Genomic DNA, 25,855 nt, shown 5'->3' on the forward strand with positions numbered 1-25,855 from the left:
TTTTTGTCACACTATCAAAAGTATCTAATCAGCTATTAAAAAATTTATATACCTAGGGTATCTAAATTTATAAAAGTAATATTATATATTTTAATTCATCAAAGTTTGTAAAACCAGAATGTGTTTCCCAATAAAGTGTATAAAAAATGGATTATATCGATCAAGCAACGATGCACTGTAAGAAAGCAGCTTTTACAACAAACAGTTACACATAGCAATTGCACTATCTAAACACTGTAACGTCCTTACCTAGGATCTTCCTCTATATACATACATACATACATACGTAGCATTTACTCAGCCGTCATGTAAGATTAAGATGGCGTGTTATGTCTAGATTAGTATTACCTATCAACAGTACTTACGCGGTACGCCAGTGATTTACTGGAAACTAGAAATTTATAGGAATTATAACGCCATAGCAAGGTTAGATTAGAAATCTCAAATAGTTAGTATTAAATAAACTACTGTTACAATTCATTCAATTCGTTACTTTATTTTATGCACCTTTTCTCTAAAACACAGCTCAGTTATCTACCTTATCAACTGTGTAAAATCAATCTCACAGTCATTCATTAACCTGATTAATACACGATTGTTTCAGTATAATCATGTATTGATCGGATTTCAAATAAAAATCAGCCGTGTTCATTAATTTGACTTGTACCGTACCGAAAATTGCTGCGGCGTATCGTTGCATAAACCAACCAATTATCCAAACTGTTTTATCCCTCAATTTATTCAAACCAACGGAACTTTACTAATAGCCTATAAATCGAATGACTATATTGTGCGTTACGATTACCATCATTCTCGCTTGTTAATTTCAACGTTCTAATCACCCGGTTGAATTCTATTAACTACGTATTTAACTATATACGAACCATTAAAGCCAATATATTTTTACTTAGTAAAGTTCGATGCGCTCGTTGATAATCACTAGAATACGGATTCTTATGTGGCTATGGGATATTCGAAAGTGCTAATTACACAAAATACACATAATGTGTAAAAATATATAAAATGTTTAAAATATTCGTTATGAATTTAGTAGATAAAACAAATTTCTGTTTAGTTTATATTTCATTAGTTATGATTATAAAAATTTGAATTAAATTGCTTTGAAAAACGATCAATGTACCTTTTTAAATTCATGAAATATTATTAAATAGCATCTCCGAACGAGTCAACCTCTTCTCTGTATCTTATTACAAATTAAGACGATCAACGTTGCAATTATTTAACTTCTAACGTGCTATGATAATTTAACTTTCTTTATCCATCTTTTTCTATAATAGACTTATATTTTCTATTTTCTCATATATCTATATCCTTTTTGTTTTTTTACAACTACTATTCATTATTATCATTCCTTCTTTCCCTTATATCATAGGTTTTTATATCCGTGATTTTCTAAATCTTTAGAAAAAAAATCTTCCAAATGAAACTTTACAAATGAAATATCTGTGATATAAGTAAATTTATCGAATAATCTCCGTATGAATCCACAGAGTCACGTTTTTACAGTTCTAAATAAGTAATTGATTCAAGCTGGAAACAAAGTTAAACATCGGTTAGAAGTTAACAGCGAAACTTTTCGGCGATTGAACGCACGTAACACAGAACGTTTGAAATCTCTACATATTCAGCGTCGCGTTTTTCCAAACATCGGAATGCTACGACCGTGACACTTACGGACACGGAACGTAGACGAATCCTAGGAACTTTTGGCTGCTGGCCAAAATTCAGAGGCCGTGAATTTTCGTGGCGAGGCTTTAGCGTCGATATGAATGAAACGATGACCGGGGCGTCGCGCGTTTCACGCTCCGCTAGGTCGAAGCTCAACCGCGAAAACGGTACTCGTCGATGGTGCCATTTACAAGGCGCCATACGGCCGAATTCGTTTATATTTCGTGGAATTTTCCACCGCCTGCGTATTTTTCCTGTTAAATTGGCGTGGGCTTGCTTAAATGTGCCACGTGTGAACTGTGAATACGCAAAATTCTTAATAGCAGCATACCAATAGACTGGTACTACTGCAGATTGTTAGATCTCAAAGAAATGTAATAGAAGTTCTAGATCAGTGCTTATAAAATATGTCATTTTATACGATAAAACTTTAAGTGCACGTAGTTTTTTTGGAATATCGTATATTTAATCAAAATAATTTACATACATAAACATCCAATATTCTTTCTCCGTGAATATGTTTTGTTTCGTTATCCCAGATTTGTAAGGTTATTAGTTTCAGAATTTGAAAAGTCTTGGAATGGAACTGTTATGTAATTTCTCTGTTCATAAATCTCCGTGAAACAATTTATGCGTTAAAACATTGCTTAGGTGGAATAGGAAATATCTTGAATCTCCTCAAATACCAAATTTATGTCTCCAGAAACTTTCGTGACACTTTTCCCAAATTTAAATTCACATACGAAAATCATACGAATATTTTGATCCTGTATTAATGTCACGAGAATCATGTTTTATATTTTTATTCTAAATCTTCTCATTCAATGAGTACACATGATTTATAGCAAATTTCTCCTTCTTCAATATGGTCGATAATTCACGATTTTTGGAAAACGTACTCAAAAAAGCTATTTAATCTTTCAATATATGAATCAAATAATTCGTATAATTATTGTTCCAAAAACCACATGTATTCTGACTACTACAATATTACCTTAAACCAACAAATTTCTCAAACTCGCCACCGAAAGCAATCAATCGTTATCGATATTTCATTGCATTTAAATGGTATCAAAATTCCATATGAAATCTCATCAAAAGCACACGCGTCGCTAAACGCACAACTCTATTAATCGCTAAAACCGCTAAATTTCATGCGATATGCGAATACCGATCACATCAAGCGAAATAAATTTCAATTCCATTGCCACGATAAATCAATCTTGTTTAACGTTAACGTCACCCCAAGGATACCCACATAAACGTATTTCTTATTCCCTTGAAACTCTTTAGTCTTACAACTCGTCTTTCAAACCAAATCTATTCCAACATCGAACACTTTCTATTCGAACTGAAAATAAGAACTAAAGCAGTCAAATATGTGTTGTCGAGTGCCGCCACATATGTGATTACTCAAAAAATAGAATATATAAAACGAATAAATTTATTTGAAAGTAAAGTTGTTTGCGAATAAACTCCAATTATAAACAAAATTGTGTACTGTTTAATTATATCGGAATCGTCGTATGAACAATTCACAACGACTCAGTTAAAAAATTCCGAGTTACCATTTTTGTCTAACTTCTCCCAGCTCGAACAATTACACCAAATGAATTTTAAATTGCCTATCAATCAACAGCAATTGCACCTCGTGTAGTCTTCGAATGTGTCATTTTCGAAAACGTTTCCGAAAGTGACTTTCGGCTTATAGAAGTTTGACGAGCTCTGTTCTAACGCATACCTAGAACCAGGACATGTAACCAAATCAAACATACGCTTCTTGTTCCTTTGAATGTTCTCCAATTCATACCTATACGATATAAAGTCCAAAATCTAAAGAAAGATCTGTTTGTTTTTTCTTTTCTTTCTTTTGTAGGTACGGTGGTTCCAACAGCAACATGAGAAGAAACGCAAGAAGAGGGACTTCGTGCCCACGACGTTCTCGTTCGCCGATTATCCGGCGTTTTTCGATGAGTTTGGACCGCGTTCTAGGCAGGCCACGTTCCATCGACAAAGAAACAGAGGTGTGCCTCTTCAAAACCTGTTCACGGATCCGCTCTTTAAGGAACAGTGGTACCTGGTAAGTGGGCCCTTCGATTTTACTTCCCTGAAACCTCAACCAAAACGAACTACGTGACGAGACTACGTTTCGAGAACATGGCGGACTTAACGATGTACCAGTTATAACGTATTCCGGATTCACTTCGTCCTTCCAATTTGTCGAATCTATATTTCTGTCTACTTTTTGGAACTGAGATTGATATTTCCTAGAAATTTTATCGTTGATAATACATTATGGAAGTATTCTGCTTTAGGATTTCGGATATTTCGAGGATTTTTTTCTGAGGAAATCATAAGGTTTTTGGTCTTGGATTTCTGCACATATATTTACTAGTTAATAAAGAATATTCACTATTTTCTTCAAGAGCGAATGAGTTAATAAATCGTTTAAAAAGAATTGTTGAAGCAACGTTTTTATTATAATATTCCAAATGTAAGGACATATATATAAATTTCTGAAACTAACTCGTTTCGGAACCATTTCATTTTCTATGAGTATAAAAAGATACTGATTTTCTTTCTCGAGTTAGAGACAATTAAACAAGACGTAAGCAAACTACGTGTTACTTTTATCGTGAAAAGGAGATAAATTGATATAAATGTTTCATGCCTGTTTCCTTTTCTCCTTCCTTTATTACGTTTCTTACAATTATTATAGGTTTTCTTTTATTTTTGGCGAGTTAATTCGCGGTTCATAGTTTCGTCGTGGTCTTGTTAAATATTCTCTGTACTTCGTTCGGGGAACGCTCCCACTTTTCTTGCATGGCTCGCCTCATTCAATTATCCTCTGTTTAACCGGTTAACAGGCAATCCTTTTTCACCTCCTTTTTCCGCGAACAATCCGTATCGAATTTTCCATTTTCTCGTTTTCAGTGCCGCGACCGAATCGATTCGTAGTTAAAACATTTGCACTCTGTTATTCGGAAAAAATTGCCTTCGTTTAATTTTCTGTTAAACGTTATTCAACTTTTGCGTTCTGTTTTCGAGATATTTGCGTGAAATGTTCACTGTTTATAGCAAGCGTGAAGAAATTTTGTCGATAGAAAATGTGCAAATTGTTAATTGAATTTTACAAGGCTTTTGTAAATAAAACTGCAGATTCATGATTTCGAGTTTGATAAATTAACCATTAAATGACATACAGTGAAGTAACGCAATATTATTACATGAAATAAATAACTTACATGGTATTTTATCGTAGCACAAAAAATGCGTGTTAATATACTTCACAGAAACTTATTAGCTGCATAAATTCTCACACATAAGAATTTTCATTATTTAAGAGAAAATAGAATTATATGTATCGTTAAAAAATATTTTAGAAGAAATTGAAAATAAGTGTCGTTTCTATTCAGTGACACAACCAGAATGCGACGAAAATAAAAATAATTGGAAATAAATGACGCACAAAGAGGCATAATGTAAAAAATCAAATTATTTCCAGGCCGATATACCGTAGATGTTAAAAATTTCAGTCACTTAACCGTGACAAACTGGCAGAGATATGGTTGCCAAGCAACCGAGCTGAGCGAAAATTTCTCCTCAATTGAAATTCAGTGAATTTCCCGCGAACCTCCCACGCTCGATAAAGGCTACGATTGAGATAAACAGATTAGCGTCAAAGATACGCGAAACATACAAACAACGGTCTGCATTAAGGCAATCGCCGAAACATCGAACGATGCTTGCGTTGGCCATATATACTTTTGCGATGTAATTAATCCGTTGAAATCATAGAAAGTAGAAAAAATAACATTAGAAGAGAGAGATTATATGGAATGCGTAACACATATTCCGAATGAATAAACTTCCGAAAAAATTCATATTTTATGATCAATTATGACTACTTATTGTATTAGGTCATCAGTTCCGTTCTGTTTTTCGAGCGGTTATATATGTTAAGATTGTTTACATACCTTTCAGTTTCATGAAAAAATGTAATCCCCCTCTCGTTGTACAACTTCTTCCCATTTTTCAAGTGCATTGGTCCCTTATCGCCGTATGTTTATAAATCGACACATGAAATGTATACACAAAAGTCGGCACGAACTTATGGGATGACCTAATATTATCATGTTAATAATTACGCGACTATTATAACAATTTTGTAACTAAATATTTATCCAATCTCGCTTTAGTACATATAAAACTCGTCTATCATGGTTACATTGGTGAATAAACAAATCTGAAAATACATATACGTACATAGAAATTACAAAATACATATTTCACACAGATCGCGAAAGCCAATTATTCATTATATTAATAAATCTCAATGTTTAATAGGATCATATTTAACAATTCTTAGTAGTGCGTATATAACGTACATCAAATTTTTACTATATATGTATTTGCAATCTACATCTCGTAGATTTCTTCTAGAGACATTTTTAGATTGATTTCAAATTTGACAAACTAACTAACCATAATAATTCTGTCTCATTACAGAGCTAGTGAGCTAATGTTTGTTTCACAAACCATCGAAAGATGAATTCTAATGAAGGACATCTGAACAAAATTAGTTGTATTAAACGCGAACGATGAATTGCGGTTTGAAATATACAGATTTGCCGACAAGAAATATACGTGTTGTAGACTGTGGTGAAATAAATGGATGCAATTGGGTAATAACGTATTTTGTCGGAAATGAAATATCACGTTTTCAATACTTGAAATTAATTAACTCCTATAATGGTCGTGCATAAATATCAGCCGGTTCTTTCGTGTATGAAACGCTGTAATAACGGTAAATCACGTTCCGTACGTGTCAGGATGAATGAATTTATTGTTCATACAACGTCGGGACTCTTCGATATAATTCTAATCAAATTTCTGTCTATATGACGAATGGCTGTCGAATGTGGAAGGATAGGAACGACGCGTCTCGTCGATAAAATATCTCTAGACTCTTCTGAATTATGTGTTATACGAAAAATTACTATTGATAAAACTATTGCACGACTTCAAGGCAACCATTACATGGTATGTGTGTTGTTTTATGGGCGAAGACGCGTGGAAGATCAATGAAGGGTGTAATTTTACTTTATGTAAAATGTTATGTATTTTATGTAAAAATTTAAAAAATCCACGAAACTTCGGTAAAACGATATTAATGTTTTATCTCGCGTGTCACATTCCTGACACGTAAAACAATCACGAAACTTTTAAGTAATTATCTACTCGAATAACAATCAAAGTTAAACCCTTAATAATGCGTTTTCATCAGACACCTAAATTGGTTCCGAAAGTGTAGCGCTATGAAGCATAACAGATATACCTATCTACAATAAGTGTATAGAGCTATGAATGCCAGCTTGTAGCGATCTGACCTACATTTCTTGCAGGATATGCGTACGCTTAAAGTAGTAATCATAGTAAAAAAGAACGCATACGCTATCTGACACTGGCCAGCGCACAATTAATGAGGTTGTGATTGGTCAGGGACGCGAGTAGAAGATCCGAATGTGCGACAGAAAAATTCGATTCTCTTCAAACGATGATATCTCAGCAACGGAAAGTTGGATCGAAATGGAACAAATAGTATTTTACAGAGGAAGATATACTCTTTCTGATAGCTCCAACTAACCTTAAAAATTTTTATTAGTTTCTCAACAGTGGTCGATTAAAATTCTAGTAACTTCAATAGTTATTAATCGTGTACGTAAGGTTTATTGGAACAAACATGTATACATATGTAGATGTGTGAAGAGGACGTAGGTCGTGAGGATTAATGACGAGATTACTTATTGTTGTAACCGTCGAATATATTTAAGACAATAAATTAATATACAAACGTAGACGTTAGTCGTTAGTACGAAGTATAAATCGCAAAATAAAATCGCGGAATAAATACTCGTAAATGCTCATCGCGTGACTTGATAGACGCTCGTTAGATACTCGAAGATATACTCTAGATGCTGTTAGATACTCAATATGTACTGTATTTGAACTCATTATGTACTCGCTATGTCTCGCTATGTACTGTCACTCGCGATCGCGTCCGTTTATTTATACTGGTCGGGGGAGAGTCGGAAAATTCAAATTCGTCTTCATTCGACGGTTGCATATAGCGACGACATTGTTTTACACGGAGTTTATTTGTTCTTACATTACTTGTAATCTAACAGTCTTGATACTCCGAGGCAAAACAACAACATGATTTGAATTGTCCTCTGACTCATGTGCCGCTACACATATATTTTCAGAATAATGTCATTTATAATGGTATCATTGATTGTTTACACTCTACTCCATGTTAATCAAGAAATAATACTGAACTAATTCCAGAACGGCGGAGCTAAGGATGGTTACGATATGAATCTTGGCCCAGCATGGCAAAAGGGTTACACTGGCAAAGGTGTGGTCGTGTCGATCCTCGACGACGGTATACAGACGAATCATCCGGACCTGGCTTTGAATTACGATCACCAAGCTAGCACAGACATCAATGACAATGACAATGACCCAATGCCAAGAGACAACGGTGACAACAAGCACGGAACACGCTGTGCTGGTGAGGTTGCAGCGGTCGCCTTCAACCAATACTGCGGTGTCGGTGTTGCCTACAATGCAAGCATAGGAGGTAAAAATTTATCAATTTTTCCTTGTTATTAATCACTTAATAGTCTAATAAAACAGTCTGACAACTAGTAAAAAAATTACAAATTTAGATCAAAAGACGTATAGATTTTTGTGCTCTAAACTACACTTTCATATATGATAAAAAAATGGTTATGCCAGTACAAAGAATTATATTAGGTATATTAGTTATAAATTTCATACATAGAAAATTATAGAATCGATTAAAATTGTGAGAAGAATCGAGCTACTTGTGCAAAAATTCAAAACCTTCAAAAAGGAGATAAAAAGGATGTAAAAGTTTCGCGCTATAAATAACCGTCTAGCTTCCTGCGAACTCCGTTCCAGAATGAAAGCGCAACTGCAGCGAATTAAATTTCATTCGGATACACGATCCTCTTTATTAGATGCGACTTCGCTGTTATTCTATACCAATTGCGATCTCTTTCTCTTTTCTGAGATGTTTTTCTCGAGTTCCAATTCGAAAGGATAGCGAAAATGAAGTTTGACAAATTTCTAGGAAATGATCGTATTTACTTCGGTTTGTAGAATCGAGAATTACGAGATTAAGTTAGGTTAGGTTCCGTGGATATGGTTTAGCACGCGACCGAAGGACATTATTGCATTGGTTTCTAAAATTCGTTTATGCAAACAATTATCATTTGTCAAGAAGAAGAATAAAGACGAGCAATAGATATACTATCAAATTATATAAAAAATAATACAGTGAAACCTCGGTTGTCGAACATAATTGGTTCCGGAAAGATTGTTCGTATATCGATATATTAGAAAATTGAAGAATACTTAATATAAAATGGATTAATCCTTTGCCAAACGACAAATGATTATTTCTTTATACTTTTATAACGGTATTTAATTCATAAAGTCAGATATAGAGACAATAAAAATGCATCAAATTTTACATAAAAAGAACGTGTAAATCCAATAAATATATACTTTAGTAAGAGGAATTCCTTTCCATAAAACCATGGGGTATTGTATGTTAATTAGTTTAAATCCAAGATGTAAACGCCATCCTCATATTTAGGTATAATTTCTCCTTTCATCTCTATTTAACAACAGTCTCTATTTAACTGGATTTAAGAATTTTTTCGGCCCAGTACTAATTTATTTAATAATTATTTATTTTAAAAAGCAATAAAACATAGAACAACGCAGAAGATTATGAAAAGACACTACAAATTCGAATTGAAATGTGCACTGAATGGAGACTGCGACGTGGCGTAACTAATGCTACCCCCACTATGGTACGCGGAGCACGCGATTGCATGCTTGGAAACGAAAATTCTGCGAGGAAATTGATGCGTCTTTTTTTCAGAAAACATGATCGAGATCCGATTTTTTCGGGATGCGATTCTTTTGATAACCGAGCTTTTACTATACAGGTATTTTTAAAAATCAACAAGAAAACAGAAATATTTATTAAAAATAGAATTTCAAAAACTAGTAAACAAATGAAAAGCTATTGTGAAGAAGGGATTGGTTTATTTCAACCGTTTGTAAAAAGAAGAATATTCGTATTGCAGTGGATACTCAATAAACAAGTATTAGTTCTAAAAAAGAGAGAAAATAAAAATTCATAAAATAACCTGATATTTTTTTATGGAACGTAGAAAAATATTTATTGACGTAGAAGTAGTATTATTGTAGATTATACTATAAGAGTTACATAATATTAGGTCATTCCATAAGTTCGTTCGGTTTTTCGAGCGGTTATATATGTTAAGATTGTTTACATACCTTTCAGTTTCATGAAAAAATATAAGCCCCCTCTCGTTGTACAACTTCTTCCCATTTTTCAAGTGCATTGGTCCCTTACCGCCGTATGTTTATAAATCGACACATGAAATGTATACACAAAAATCGGCACGAACTTATGGGATGACCTAATAGTGATGAAATAATGAAATAATAGTATTGAAGAATACTGATCTGCACAAAAGTTACTTGTTTAATGAAGCAAATATCATAGTATACAGATGCTTTAACAATTTTGTGTAATCAAATTCACCCACGGTATTAATATTATAATTATGCGTTATTCCGCGGATGTTAATTATAATCAAATTATGGATCATCGCGTGCAATTTTCAATTTGCATAACTATTGAAAGCAGCATAATAATGTTTTCTTGGAATTTTATATTTGCTTCAATTGTGTTCATAAAACCATGAAAATGTCAGTTTAATTATAATTCTTCTAGTTTCTATTTTTAGTTTTAATTTTACTGTCATCCATAAATATTTATAATGTATTAATTCTCTGAAGAACTTTTTGCAAGTTATTTATACAATGTAATCTAAAACAGTAGCCCGAATATGGCGCATTTTCCTCGTAAAACAATTTCCGGGTATTCTGTCTGCCGGGTGTTGACACTTGAAACTATCATCTGTTAGGAACTCTGAACAATGGGTCCATTTCAAAATTAACATCACGCACCCTTGCAGACATTTCCTGCACATAAATTTTGCGCCTCCATAGCGTCCACCAATACACATAAACTGTAACATTTCCATCTAATAGTATCTCCAATTTCCAGACAATATGTCTGATTAATTTCATTAAAATTCTTCTTGACCTATTTTTCTAAATTCTCTGTAACTAGAACAATTCTAACGAAAATCTTCAGCTATTCAGTCCCCCGTGATCTTTGTTGTCATTTTTAATCCATTGATTAAATAACCAATAAATTAATCAAACACATGATGAAAATTCCTATAAAATGTTTTTTTAAACATAGAGTGCATTTATGAATACACAAAGGGTTAAAATCAACAAAACAATTTCACAAATGATAAAAAAATAATTAATTTCAAAAGACCTTTCCATTATATAATTCCCAAATCAATAAAGGACGCCACAGATACATATTTTATTCGATTAATCTACAAAGTCTCAGTTTAATATTCTTTAACTCCCAAGAGAGCGAGAAAATTTCATCCTCAACGATCTCGTTTACGCCGTTTAATCGCGTTCGAGCAATCACATCTCCATTGGCTTGTTGCGAACATTCTTATCACCAATTCGCGCATTTTGCATTCAATTTACTTCCTTCTTCCACATCCCGCGACGATTACTTAAACGTTACTTATACACCGATATCGACATGCTATTATCGTTATAAATAGTAATGGGCTTAAAATAGATAAATCAAGTTCAATATGTATACTTATAAATACAAATCAAATACAGTTTCATAATACAGTTTACTTTATAAATAAGAATACTAAATTTTCAAAGTAAATTTTACCGTATCACAGTATTACATGATAACGCTAATAAAAAATAAAATCGACTAGGATTTTTCTATTTGAAGACTACAGGAAAATAACGCCATGGTTCACATTTTCCATTCTTCCAGAGCAACAATTTGGAGATTAAACTTTTCACCCTCTAAAACGTCACAAGTCTTTCTTAGAAAAATTGTCCGTTTTTTTGTAGTGAATAATTTTCTTCGGATAGCTTTCACAAGTTTCTAGAATTTCACAGGTTTCTAGCTTCATTTCCCATCTATGTCTTTCGAGTAAGTTTTGTAAGCGAATACGTTTCATTATTTCATGGAAGTTCATAATAAAAACGCTACAATCCTATCTAACTCATTACTGTAATGTCAACATTCAAATCTTCTCGCGATTTAAGTCCGTCGCTAGTTATAAGTCGTTTCATCTCGAGAGAATATCGAGTTCCGATAACATTATCGGCCCGTTTCCATTAAAATGCATGTCAACAGCTCCGTGTTCGATTTAACGCGTTCAGAATAACGTATAACAGCGCAACGGCATCGGAGAGACCAGTTTTCCTTCCGATGGAATTTAATGATTAAACTAGAAGAGGAAGAAAGGAAGAGAGAGAAAAGAGGGGGAGAACAGCGTAATTAGAATTCCATAGGGTCTCTACTTTCTTACCGATTAGCCTGTTTTGTTTCTTGGATGGAGGGTCGAAAGCGCGAATTCCATGGAAATCGGCGAACTTGAAGGGTAACGAGAAGGAGAGCTATCTAAAAATACGTTCACACTGTATATACCTATAACAAAACACGTTATATGGCAACATTATATAACATGTTATGGAAACAAAAAAAGGGAATATTATGTAACATTGTTATATAGCGTAGATGCAGTTTAACGAGTTATAGTGACATGATATATAGCAATGTCTCGCTATATCGTGTAGATGCAGCTTAACGCACATACCATCTATGTTCTCAGGCGTGCGAATGCTCGATGGCCCGGTAAACGATGCCGTCGAAGCCAGAGCGCTGGGATTGAATCCTGATCATATCGACATATACAGCGCTTCTTGGGGCCCTGAAGACGATGGCAAAACTGTCGATGGCCCAGGCCCTCTTGCCAGGAGGGCGTTCATCTATGGTGTCACCAGCGTAAGTTGCCTTCACTGTAATTCTTTAATACTTCATCTACTACATACAAATTAAATGTATAGGTAGAAAAACCGGTTAATGCTAGTATAGTTTCTTTCGGAATGATGATGATCACTCTACAAATGAGAAAATAATTGAGTAAATCGACAAGAAAAAATTATTTATATGGTACTTCTAATCATAAACCCAGCTATGCTCCTCTCTGTATATTTCTTAGATCTTGATTCTGTAATGGTGTGTTAATCCATGGTGTTCACATTTGGAAGTATAATACACTTTGTATACTTTGTATAATATGGTTCCAAGTATCAGCACCATGCATTTATGATATGCATTTATGATGGTATGTTATAATATAACAAATGTTACAATAACTATTTATAATGATATGTACTTTATATATACAAAGAGTGCATTATATTCCCAAACAGCAACTCTATGTATTTAAGAGTAAATGCCTCACCACATAACCCAAACTTCAAAGTCTCAAAAATCATTAAAAATAATGTCAACAGGGTCGCAAAGGCAAAGGTTCCATCTTCGTCTGGGCGTCAGGTAACGGTGGTCGGCACACGGATTCCTGCAACTGCGACGGTTACACGAACAGCATCTTCACCCTCTCCATCTCCAGCGCGACTCAGGGTGGCTACAAACCATGGTACCTCGAAGAATGCAGCTCAACGCTCGCTTCAACTTACTCGTCTGGTACACCAGGCAACGACAAAAGCGTTGCTACGGTAGACATGGACGCGAAACTGAGACCAGATCATATCTGCACGGTGGAGCATACAGGAACATCCGCCTCGGCCCCATTGGCTGCTGGCATCGCTGCTCTAGCACTCGAGGCGAATCCAAGCCTCACGTGGAGGGATATGCAATACCTGGTGGTACTCACCTCGAGATCAGGACCACTCGAAAAGGAACCAGGTTGGATCTTGAATGGAGTGAAGAGAAAGGTCTCCCACAAATTCGGTTACGGGCTCATGGACGCCGGGGCTATGGTGAACCTGGCCGAGCAGTGGACCAACGTGCCGCCTCAACATATCTGCAAGTCCGATGAGATCAACGAGGAAAGGCGTATCGATCCAACCTATGGGTATACGCTCAGTGTGTATATGGATGTAACTGGGTGCGCTGGCTCTTTGAACGAGGTTCGGTTCCTAGAACACGTACAGTGCAAGGTAAGAAACTTGACAGGAACGATACAATAAGATATTTTGAAGCTTATCGTTTATTAATGGCGATTATAGTTATCCGCACGCTTGTTCAATATTAATGGTGGCTATAATCACTCATTATCGCACGCTCATTGTATCTTGCATAATTACCGATATCCATACACAACCGTTAGAATTTCGCATCACGGACACTTACAAATATATCACAAACGAATTGAATATTTTCAATGAGTACACCAAAGATTCAGGAAACAAACGTATTAAATCAATGCATAGAAAAGAAGAGAGAGACTATTGTCTTATATCTTCCTTAACAAGCTATGCATGGAAAAGGAGAATGAGAATTTTGTCTTACATTTTTATTAACAAGATAATGTTATACCCATGCTTGTAATTCTCCATGTATACATGAATAAAAATTCTTCTTTTATGGGGCGATATATTTTAGGATAAGGAAACAAACGATTAGACAAAAAAGAGCATAAAGTGATTGTATGCAAAAATCTGACGGAAGGAAGAGAAAATGCAAGAACGTTTATAATAACATTTATTTTCATTTTATGTATATGTAAATGTATATTTTGTTCTGGCTTATGATTCATAAAACGGCTTTAAAAAAAATTTACATTTTAATGATACCGTGAATTCGTCGCTTCTATGGCCGGAAACTTGCAAATGTTCGTACTATTCGTAACACGCGAATTTAAATGATTGTACCATTAAAAATGTATTCAACCGAGTTGAAAGGTATTCTTACGCAAAAAAAATAATATATGACGAGAATATTCTCATTTCCGAATAAATCATACTCGCAAACATTATTTTAAAAAATTATTTTTCCCCGTGCGAAATCTGTTCTATTCAATTTGGTTCGATAATTCCGCATTCCGCGAATATCTAATTGGGTGAATCAGTGAAAATAACCACCTGAAATAACTCGTTACCTATTTACTTTGTCAAAGATATTGGAAATAAAATTTATTATATCCGACTAACCTGTGACAAAAACAACGTAAATACATAAATACCGCTTCGTGACTATCCTTGTCTTTCGTACATTAAAAGTCAAAATATCTGCTAAGTTTACGATTTTGTGGAATATCGCGGAAAATACAAGGGATAAAAAGATCAAAATTAAGTTATTCAACTATATGTATTTACCTGATCAGGCGCCTCGAATACAACAAATTTTATTTCAAATATCTTGTTAAACTCAACACATAATGAGTTATTTCAGATGAACATTCTTATATACATGTACATATAATTGGATATATGTTTGATTTCTTTCTAAATGTAAAGCATAAATGTAATGCAAATGATTTACATAGAATTAACGGTATTTATACTGTATTTTATACTTTAGTACTTTGGAAAGATAACGATATCTAATAATTTTCGATCAGGTGTCTTTGAGGTTCTTCCCACGTGGAAATTTGAGATTACTGCTGACCTCTCCAATGGGTACTACATCGACATTATTGTTTGAGAGGCCACGAGATGTTCTTAGTTCCAGCTTCGATGACTGGCCTTTCCTCAGCGTGCATTTCTGGAGTGAGAAAGCGGACGGCCGATGGACCCTGCAGATCATTAATGCAGGAAATCGGCACGTGAATTCTCCAGGCAAGTAACCGTATCGCTTCAAGATTAAAGTGCTATGCGAATTTATATCATAAATTGGTGTTTATGGTGTTAAGTGTGTCTGATGATTTCATCATTTGATCCATATGTTTGAACAAGATTCTCATTTGGAGGGTTAAAATGTCGATATAAATTAAAATGAGAATTCTTGTCTAATCATGCATTTCAATTTCTATAAATTATAATTTCATTTTTTGTCATATTATCCAATTATATTTTGCCATATATTCATAATTTCGAAAATATATTGAAATTAAAATATAATGAAGAATATATTAAACTTTTTACAACAATAAACGTTAAACATATAGTTTTATAAAAAAAAAAACACGGTTAATAATTATAAAAAGAAGTTTAAAATTGATACACTATGAATATTAGTGTAACTTTTTTTACTAAACGTTCTTTATCACATTATATTTTATTATAAAATATTTAACAGATGGCAACTGTTTTTATCTAAGAGTTACGATAAATAGAAGATATTCTTTTATTTAATTTAATGTTTATTTTTTCAGGAATCGCGTCACTCATGCTATCATCGGACAATTAGATCTAAGGATAAATATATCCAACTAGTGGAGAAATTTTTTAACGGAAATATTTTTTTAACGAAAGAGGGATATGGAAATGAAAAATACTATTAATAACTATACTTGATTATTCAGATTTGCAATACCATATATAACAAAATTAAATTTTTCTAATCTGCAATTATGACAAATATCGACTTTATTATTGAATATTATAATTATAATCTTTACTGTTACAGGGATCCTGAAGAAGTGGCAGTTGATCTTCTACGGAACCGCGACCAACCCGATCAGGATACGGACACGACAATTTAACCCGGTACAAGCGCATTCTTCGTACGCCTCCGCGCATTATCCATTTCCTGTAGACGATGATCCGCTAGCGCTGGGCCATCGCGGCGACGTCGACTTCTTTCCTTCGTCTACCTTTCAGGGCTACCAGGGCTACCCCTATGTCGGAGCTGCATCCAATGTCCAGGCATCAGTGGCAACTTTAGATGGTTCTTCAGCGCCAATCCTGACCAATCGGCTTCCTGGAGATACGTCATCTTCTTTCGATTCGCCATCGTCTTCGTCTCAAGTCGGAGATGACTCGCTGGACACTACTAGAAAGATTCTTCATGACTGCGATCCTCAATGTGATTCTCAGGGATGTTATGGAAAAGGACCCACGCAGTGCATTGCTTGCAAGAATTACCGGTTGGACAAGTAAGCAAGCTCTTTGTGTTTTTGTTACTTGCTTTCTTTTGCATGCTATTTATTGTAATGGTCTCATTTTAATACAAATACGTCTTTTGTTTATAAGTATTATCAGATAAAGATAGAAGATAATATAAACTTTAAATGTTGTAGGAAGTTATTAGAGAATTTAAGCATTATTATTTGAGATTTTAAGCTTCCACGATGATTATTAGGTAACATAGGTACATATTTATGGTTTTTCGGGTGAATCGCATTGAGCATTGCACTTTGTGCCGACATTTTTTGAAGTAGCATCAGATCTACACCGAAGAAATGACTTGCAAGGTTTTTAAAATGATTTTATCTGATGACATTTTAAAGTAACGTTTTAAATTAGTTAATGGCATTAGTTAAATTAGTTAATTAGCAATTAGTTAACGAGCGTGGAAAGGTTAAATTCAAATTTATTTGTTTTTCAGTAGATATATTTTAAGTTTCATATACATGTTTTCAAATAAATAATTGATGATTATATATTCAAATTTATTTGTTTAATGAGTAAAAACATTTCAAATATCACATAAATTTTTAAAAATATATAACTGAAAATAACACGTCATACAAAACAGGTTTAATTTCCGACGTATTCTGTGCAAAATGTTCTGTCGCTGGCCAAGAGGAATTTTTACATGTGCTACAATTATAACGCTCGATATTTTCCTCTTTCTATACTTTACATACATCTTTCCGCGTTTGTCCTGCTGAAAAACTTCGGACAAAGGGTTTCGCCATTCCAATTAGAAGCAAAAGTATCTTTCGTAAAAAGATAGCGGTAAAAATCTGCAATTTTTCTAAATTACACCGTTCTAAAAATAAGATGTTAAAGAAGAACTTTTAAAACTGCACGCTAGGAACGAAACAATGCACACATACAACGTTATTAAAATTTTTTTACTTTTCCTATATTACCTCATCGTACATCTGTTTTGTAGAAACAGTATTAACTTCTTTATATTTGCATTGCATATCTAATTTTCAAACACCATTTGTTTGCTTTTTTACAAGGAAGATTTACCTATACGTTTGGCAAATCGAATAAAGTGTGTAATTAACAGGTATGCTTAGCTAGCCTTCGAATACGACTTAGAAGAAGAGATGAAAACATTTAGGACGGTAAGGTGGTAATTAGAGAGAATTTTTGTTTTGAAAAATCGTTATTACAGTACGTGCGTGAGTCGATGTCCGCCGAGAAGTTTTCCAAATCAAGGTGGCGTCTGTTGGCCTTGCCATGAATCCTGCGAAATCTGTGCTGGGGCTGGCCAGGATTCTTGTCTCTCCTGCGCACCTGCTCACCTACGAGTTACTGATCTAGCAGTGTGTCTTCAGCAATGTCCGGAAGGATATTACGAGAGTAAGTGTACTTTCGGTGAAATAAAACCGATTTGGTAAAGTAAAATAATAAATAAAGTAGAAAATTTAGTAAAATAGTTTCAGTTTATTCAATTGAAACTAACTTTTTGAATTGTTTCTAAATTTTCTCGAATTAAAATTAGTAACAGAAATAGAAGATAAAGTTAAAGATCTCATAAATACTAAAGTACGAGGAATAATTTCCGTTGAATTTGAATTAAAATTAACTCGATCCATTTCTTTCTCCTTTTTTTCTTTGTTAATTAAAATTAATTTGGATGAACAACAAAAGATTTTATGCATATAGTCTATTAAAGTAAAATTATTCTACTTAGAAGATCTAATCAATAGACTGTAGACGCTGTTTATGCATTGACAGGAAATACAAAAGATTGAATGGAAGCACCATGTGCATTACTCGCAACAAATATATTAAATGACAAAAAATTATAACAAAAACAATCTAAATGAATAGTGATCGGATATTTCCAGATACAGAGAACAGTACATGCGTACCCTGCGAGGCGAATTGCGCCAGTTGCCAGGACAGACCGGACAAATGCACCAGTTGCGAGCATCACCTTGTTATGTACGAAAACAAGTGTTATGCAGCCTGTCCCCTGTACACCTACGAAACACAAGATTACAACTGTGCACCGTGTCATTCCACGTGTGAAACTTGCAATGGCACCGCGGAGAACCAATGCATCTCCTGTCGACCCGGATTGTTTTCTCTGAACGGTACGTAGTCGTCCGGACGTTAATCCTTAAAAACGACACTCGGGTGCAACCGATAACCTAGAAACCTATTTCTCTTGGTAGCTAGGTATCCGTAAGAGGCTCAGTGTTTCGAATAAATCATGCTTTTAAGTTTCATCGATTCATTCTCCATTAGCTATTCTGTTTGAATGGAATAAAAATAAGGAGTACTGGAAGTCGTGGTGGAATTTGTTGTTATGTTTTCTCATAACTAATTGGTCCAAATAAAAATTGACAACAAAATTAGACGTAAAAAATTGTATCTTTCACCTCGATAAATTAATCAAACCACAATTAAGTATTAAATCAACCCTTAACTTTTAACTGGTATTATTGAACCATAAAATAAGATGAATAGATTTTATATGAAAGCAATAAACACTTGACATGTTCTTTTAAAAGAATTCGAATGAATTTATTATTTGAGGTGGTATGTGTTGTTCGCGATAGTTGTAGTTGCCGGCTGTAGATGTCGCTGCTGGGTACTGCTAATTATTCTTCTCTTTTGATGCGTAGAAGAAAAATCGGACCACGGGCGCCAGAAATCAAACCCGGGTCCCGAACGTTCGTAACCTAAAGTGCTAACCACTGCGCTGCCGTCGTCCGACACTAGTTAATGTCGAGTGGTAGTATTTGCCTTGTCGAGTGCCGCCACAGTAGCCCCTTACCAATGATAACGTTATAGATCTTAATGTGGTAAAGCGTCAGCCGATTGTTGCCCTACCCGTGCAGATGTTACGCGATGTCTTCGATATGGCCATGGATACCTCTCGGTACGGTGCGGGGCGTTCCGTGTACGGTCGTAGGCCTCTGTTCCTTTCTTTAGTATGACGTGCTGGTGGTGATGGCCATGAACTTTGCGATGGCTACGTCACTCCTGGCTTGGTCATCGTCTCGTATTCTGTCACCTGCTTTGCGCGTCGAACGGAGGTGAGGTGTCCAGGTTTGTTGAAGATGGAAGGGCCGTTCCGTGTTCATCGTAGCGGTAGGTCCAGCTCGCATAGCCTCAGATTCGCGATGATGGAAGTCTCGGTAGTGCTATCACGGTCATACCTCTGTTTCGCTGTCGATCACGTCGGGGTCACAGTTTGAGGTGGTATTTGTTGTCCGTGATAGTTGTAGTTGTTGAGCCTCGTCCGGAGTAATTGTCGCTAGGGGCTGTAGATGTCACAGCTGGGGTACTGCTGATTTTTCCTCCGTTTTTTGGTGCGTGGAAGAAAAATCGGACTCCGGTCGCCGGAATTCGAACCCGGGTTCCAAACGTTCGTAACCTAAGGTGCTAACCACTGCGCTGCCGTCGTCCGACACTAGTTAGTGTCGAGTGGTGGTATTTGGCTTGTCGAGTGCCACCACAATTCTACCTAATATTATAGTCAGCTATAACTCAACGGTACAATTTAAGCTTTAATTTAAAATGAATTTTACAAATCCCAGGATCATGTCGAGCGTCTTGTCCAGCGGGTTATGGAGCGGACAAAAAGCGTCGCGAATGCGTTCCATGTCCACCCGGATGTGCTACCTGCTCCATGTCAACCTGCACAAGCTGCGATGAAGGCTGGAGCTTGAACGAAGAAAGCCTCTGCGCTCCTGAACATCGTGATCGTTGTGATACATCGGAATATTATGAAAATGGCCACTGCAAGCAGTGCCATACTTCGTGTAAAACTTGCGCTGGACCTGGTGAAGATCATTGCGTCTCCTGTCAAACATCGCTACTCCTTCAAGGGAAACGCTGTGTGTATCAGTGCGACGATGGTTATTATTCAATGGCGCAGCCCTCTAGACCCGTCTGCGTACCTTGTTTGCATACTTGCAAAACGTGCGTGTCTCGACTGAATTGCACTGCTTGTCAAGATGGATTGCAGCTCCAGAGTGGAGAGTGCAGGTCCTCTTGTGCTCAGGGGTAAGTTTGCTTTAGAAAAATCAAATATTTTTCCTGTTTTCTTTTATCTTTCATTTCTTGTCTATTCGTTGAGTTTTTATTTTGTTATATATTAGTTTTTGGATAAGGAATTAGCAACTGAGAGATGATCTTCTATCAAACCTAAAACGTTTTTACTAAATTATTATAGAACTTGAAATATTTAAACCCCTTCCTTACAGAGAAATCTAAAATTCTAAAAACTTCTACGATCTTATATAACATGAACGTCGATAAATGTATGAAACGAAAGATCTTGTTTCAACGCAGATATTACAGCGATCGAGGTCAGTGCGCGAAATGCTACCTGTCGTGTAAAACGTGTTCCGGACCCAGAAGAGATCAATGTGTGACCTGCCCTCGTGGTTGGCAACTAGCAGCAGGCGAGTGTCATCCGGAGTGTCCCGAAGGATTCTTCAAATCTAACTTCGGCTGCCAGAAGTGTCACCATTACTGTCGTACCTGCAAAGGTATATAAGAGAAATACCAGCGTGTTTCCGTTTTTTCAAACATGACAAAAAAATTCTCATGAGATATCACGGTTAATTTTGTGTATTAAACAATTGAAATTTATATATGTAAATTTTCATGAAAATTGATAAAAAACAAAAATTAAGAAAAGTATATCAATTTTTATCGTAATTTTTAAACTGTACTTAAAAGTGAATCTTTTAAGAAGTTTTTATAAGTTAAAAATTGTTAACTGTTATATAAATACTGGATTCTATAGTTGGATATTATCTTTAGCCATTCATTTCTCACTAATTTATTCTTTACTAATGTACGTGTACTATGTATTATTATAAATCAGTTAAAATGTCTGCATATTTATGAGTAGTAGTATATCTCATATAAGTGTGTCTGTGTGAAAGAAAGATTAACGCGTGAATGCATTGCAGGAGAAGGGCCGATGGAATGTACTTCTTGCCCACCCCATTCGATGCTAGAGGGTGGCCTCTGCATGGAATGTCTTGGAGCGCAATACTACGATCCCCTGACGCAGCTCTGTAAAAATTGCCATTCCGATTGTCGAAGATGTACTGGTCCAGGAAAATTTAGTTGCGCGGCGTGTTCCCCACCATTGCATCTGGATAAGTTGAACAATCAGTGCGTTCCTTGCTGCACGGGTAACGAGAAGGGGGCGCTGGCTGAAGAGTGCTGTCTTTGTGATCCGGAAACTGGTAAGAGAAATTAGTCATTATTGGACTGAGGAATATTAAATAACTTAAGAACATAAATTTTCTAAGGTTTAAATTCACGAATATAATTTCGAAATCAGAAAAAAATTCCATGAATGTACGCACTACAATATTAATAATAGCCTAGTACAATTGTGGTAAGGAATTATTAAAAAATCAAATTCAATTTTGAATTGTTTTACAGAATTTTATTTCGCTCAATATGGAATTAATCAGCGTTAATCAGTTAACCAATGTTTTTCTAAACGTTAATACAGGTGGCTGCAGGAACAGCTCACCAGCTGGTAAAAGAAGAGTGCCAGGAACAGAATTTGCCTCGGCTGACACAGCTATTTCTGAAGTGTATGCAAACTACGAAGGAACGACCGATAAAAACGATTCGGCTTCGCTGGCGATAACAGCGACTACGACTATAGCTGTCGCCATTTGTCTCATATCTGTTGCTCTGTTCGCTACCATATTCATCGCTCTTCAGGTATATACCTGATTTATGTTATGTGAAAGTTCAAATCTATCTCTTTATACAATCAATCTATCTATTATATTATTTTCATTCTTAATTCTTGACTAAATACCTTTCCATTAAATTGATCTTTTAAACCAATCAATTTTCAAAAAGCATCTAAAGTATTAATCATATGCTATTTTATAGTTCTTAAAAATACGTTATAAAACCAGCTCTTGCTGTATTGGAGAACAAACAAAAATCGAAAACAAATTAATAAACGATTTCAATCTTACATTTAAAATATTATTATCCGTTTTGCCATCAGAGAACCGAAATTTTAGATATGCTCTTCAATTTGTAGGCAATGTCAGGAAGGAGAGAAACGAACAAGGGTTACACGCAGCTAGCTGTGAGGGTGGAACCTCCGGACGATGTATACGCGGATGACACGACGGAGCTAATGACCTAAATCCAACTAACCTCGCCGATCCAACCAAACCAGCCATCACGACCTATTGAAAGAAGGTCATTCAGTCTCAAGATCACGAATAAACCAATAACTTACTTACGTGTTGGTTATTAAAAATCTGTGACGATCAAGATTTAAAAGAACCGCGTGTTAAGATCGTTCGAAGTGATCCGAGACAAAAGAAACATGCAACAAAATAACAAGAACAAAATAAAGTAATATGTATCGAAGGAAGAGGAGAAGAAACGAGTGATAAAGAGCAAAAAATGGAAGAATATAAAAATTCTAATGGACAAAATGGCGGAAGAATGACGAAAGGGACAAGAGAAATTCGTTCGAAACGTGATAGTAAAGACACATTTCACTTTTTTTTTTGGCACACTGTACGAAGAAAGTGTGACTGTTGTTCGCTATATAATAAAATTGATAGTGCGGTTGTGTGAATGGCGGTGAACAAGGTGTTTAGGTATATTTTTTTGAACGGTCAGGCGCATCGCTGATTTTGTCGAGTGCATAACAGCGCCACGAGTGTATAAACGGCGAATTAACTTTTTAAAAAGCCGGAAGTACTCAATGGTTCGTAGACGAACGACACGAAAAGGGCGACGGACATTATGAAGTGCCTGATTTACAACGCCCTTGACACAGCACCGTTTCGTCTGCCCTTTTTTAGTGCCTACTATCCTGACCGTCACGTCGCACCCAAGGTGGAAATAAGCTTGTGAATCGAAATCGAACAAGTATCGTACTTAAACGATCTATCGAAGTTGAATACGGTGCGTATACTGTGCAACTGACTCGTTCTTGTATTTAATTACGAATATTTTTACGAGTCTCACTGGTATAATTTTTGTTTTTATTCTGTTCTTGTAATATTTCTGATGATTTTTCATGTTACATGGTGAAGGGCACTGCGTATTGATTTCAATTAAGAGATAAATGTAATCCGAAGCATCTTAACCTGTTAACCGAGATCACTTAGATTCTTAACCTCAAAGACAACGATCTCCTTATTTGAATGAATATATTTTAATACCGTATTTCATTTCTACTGAAAATAAATTGTATATCTATATTTGAGATAATTAATCTTTGAAGGCTATCATAATTATTCGCAGAAAGTTATTTGCAGCATATTTCTCCTGGATTAAAAAGTGAATAAAGTTGAATTTAACAGAATTAAATATTAGGTGAAGAGTAGAAGAATGATTATTCACAGTGATTACAAATAATAACATTGTAATAGTATTTATATGGTTTGAAGTTTCACTGACGATAACCACTGAAGGTTAAAATCAAACTATTTGAAAATTTTTATTGACTCCTAACTTTAAGATTATGGATATGACCCGGTTAACAGATTAAAATAGGTTATGAAAAAATGTTTCATTGGATAATGTGAGTATGAAAGTTGAAGGATAGCAGGTTGACCAAAAGGGGGAGGCGAAAGAAGTAAATAGGAAAAATTATGAATGAAACAGGAGAATAAGGGAATTTGTTTCTCTGTATAAGAAAAAAGAAAGGTTTACATGACTTTCTTCTCGTGCAATGAACAGACTTGACATCCTGTGTCAGAAGCATGTGAACTCAGATTTCTTTGTGATCCAGCATGTGTATCAGTCATTCCGTCGTGAACGAAACAGCCAATTGCGTTTCTTTTGTAACTGTTGTTATTGCTGCATTGTCTATGTATTTTTTCTTTGTTTATATAGTATTCTATTATACATTTTCCGCGTTGCTCTAGCATCGTTTGTTTTATTCGTTATTGCAATAAAAAAAGAGAGTGGAAGAGTGAGAAAGGAAGAATGATAAGGAAAAGAGATCATACTCGTTGATGTATCACACACAAAAAGCTTTTTTTTTTAATAAGAAGAAAAAGAGAGCACGAGAGTGTGAAAGAGAGTGAGGAAGAGAGAAAATATGCAAAAAGAACATACGAAAAGAGTCCTCGGTAAATCGGTACCTTTAAGAGCTAATTGTCCGCGCCTACCGTGTGAATATTGAATTTCTTCTCGTGATTTGATATAAAGCTATTATTGTACTTTTATTATGAACGCGATTATAAATATATACATATATACATATACATATACATATATCTATATACATACACATACTCAGGCGTTTAAATATATTTTGAGTTCGTGTTCCCACTAAGATATCATTATTGAGTAATGATTATTGAATATTTTTACCTTCATGCATCGGAAATAATTTATCGGAATACTTCAGAAAATTCATAACGTTCCTTGATGACGTGAAGTTTTATTGTATATTTAGCAAGATTGAAAAGGAATTTTTTATTAATGTGTTGTAAAATAACTGATTAAATATTCTAATTTTCCTAATTTCTTTTCTCGTGGATCTAAAGTTTTGTTAAAATGCTTGTTTTTTTCTCCTGAATACGGAACACGTTAAAGTCAGGCAAACAGTGCCGTTTTGTATCTTCTGATCGTCATTTAAGGTAAGTGCATTCGCTAGGCTCACCAGCAATTACTACCAAGTGCACGGATAACAGACAAACCGACCACGAGACTGAAAGTACATTTGCCGGTAATGGAAAGCAAGCCATTACACTTAATGAAACGTTAAAGAATAAACAGTGAAATGGAATATACACGTTACCGACACAGTCTAACGGTAACCTTTTATGATGCTTCGAGAATCTCATTGTATTTTATAGACTTTGAATGTTTCCTTTTAATGATTGATATTTTTATCTTTTATTATTACTCGTGCTTTTAATTCTCTTCTAATTTTTTACTTTTAATTTCCTTTGGTTATTGACGGTTATTGATGGTTTTTAATTATTCAGATATTAAATTGCTCGAAAAGTTCGTGACTTTTTATTATAAATCTCAATCAAATAATCCAACATCGGGAAAA

At 35.0% G+C, this 25,855-nt stretch overlaps 1 protein-coding gene across 3 annotated transcripts in view; it reads left to right on the top strand.

The window, feature by feature from the left end:
• The window catches only part of LOC100644491 (furin-like protease 2), a 414,191-nt gene extending 389,063 nt beyond the window's left edge, over positions 1 to 25,128 (top strand). For 2 of the 3 annotated variants that reach the window (XM_012313541.3, XM_048410525.1), the window contains 13 exons: positions 3,566 to 3,769; positions 8,038 to 8,332; positions 12,558 to 12,730; positions 13,246 to 13,911; positions 15,315 to 15,531; positions 16,322 to 16,790; positions 17,987 to 18,174; positions 18,666 to 18,914; positions 20,367 to 20,835; positions 21,124 to 21,323; positions 21,753 to 22,034; positions 22,310 to 22,527; positions 22,862 to 25,128. In XM_012313541.3, the coding sequence (XP_012168931.1) occupies positions 3,566 to 3,769; positions 8,038 to 8,332; positions 12,558 to 12,730; positions 13,246 to 13,911; positions 15,315 to 15,531; positions 16,322 to 16,790; positions 17,987 to 18,174; positions 18,666 to 18,914; positions 20,367 to 20,835; positions 21,124 to 21,323; positions 21,753 to 22,034; positions 22,310 to 22,527; positions 22,862 to 22,969 (3,738 nt within the window). In that variant the 3' untranslated portion in view covers positions 22,970 to 25,128. The remainder of the gene's footprint in view (positions 1 to 3,565; positions 3,770 to 8,037; positions 8,333 to 12,557; positions 12,731 to 13,245; positions 13,912 to 15,314; positions 15,532 to 16,321; positions 16,791 to 17,986; positions 18,175 to 18,665; positions 18,915 to 20,366; positions 20,836 to 21,123; positions 21,324 to 21,752; positions 22,035 to 22,309; positions 22,528 to 22,861) is intronic. The other variant, XM_003398861.4, reaches the window with a different exon arrangement.
• Positions 25,129 to 25,855: the final 727 nt, after the last annotated feature.

Source organism: Bombus terrestris, chromosome 11 (assembly GCF_910591885.1).
Source record: "Bombus terrestris chromosome 11, iyBomTerr1.2, whole genome shotgun sequence".
Taxonomy (NCBI): Eukaryota; Metazoa; Arthropoda; class Insecta; order Hymenoptera; family Apidae; genus Bombus; species Bombus terrestris.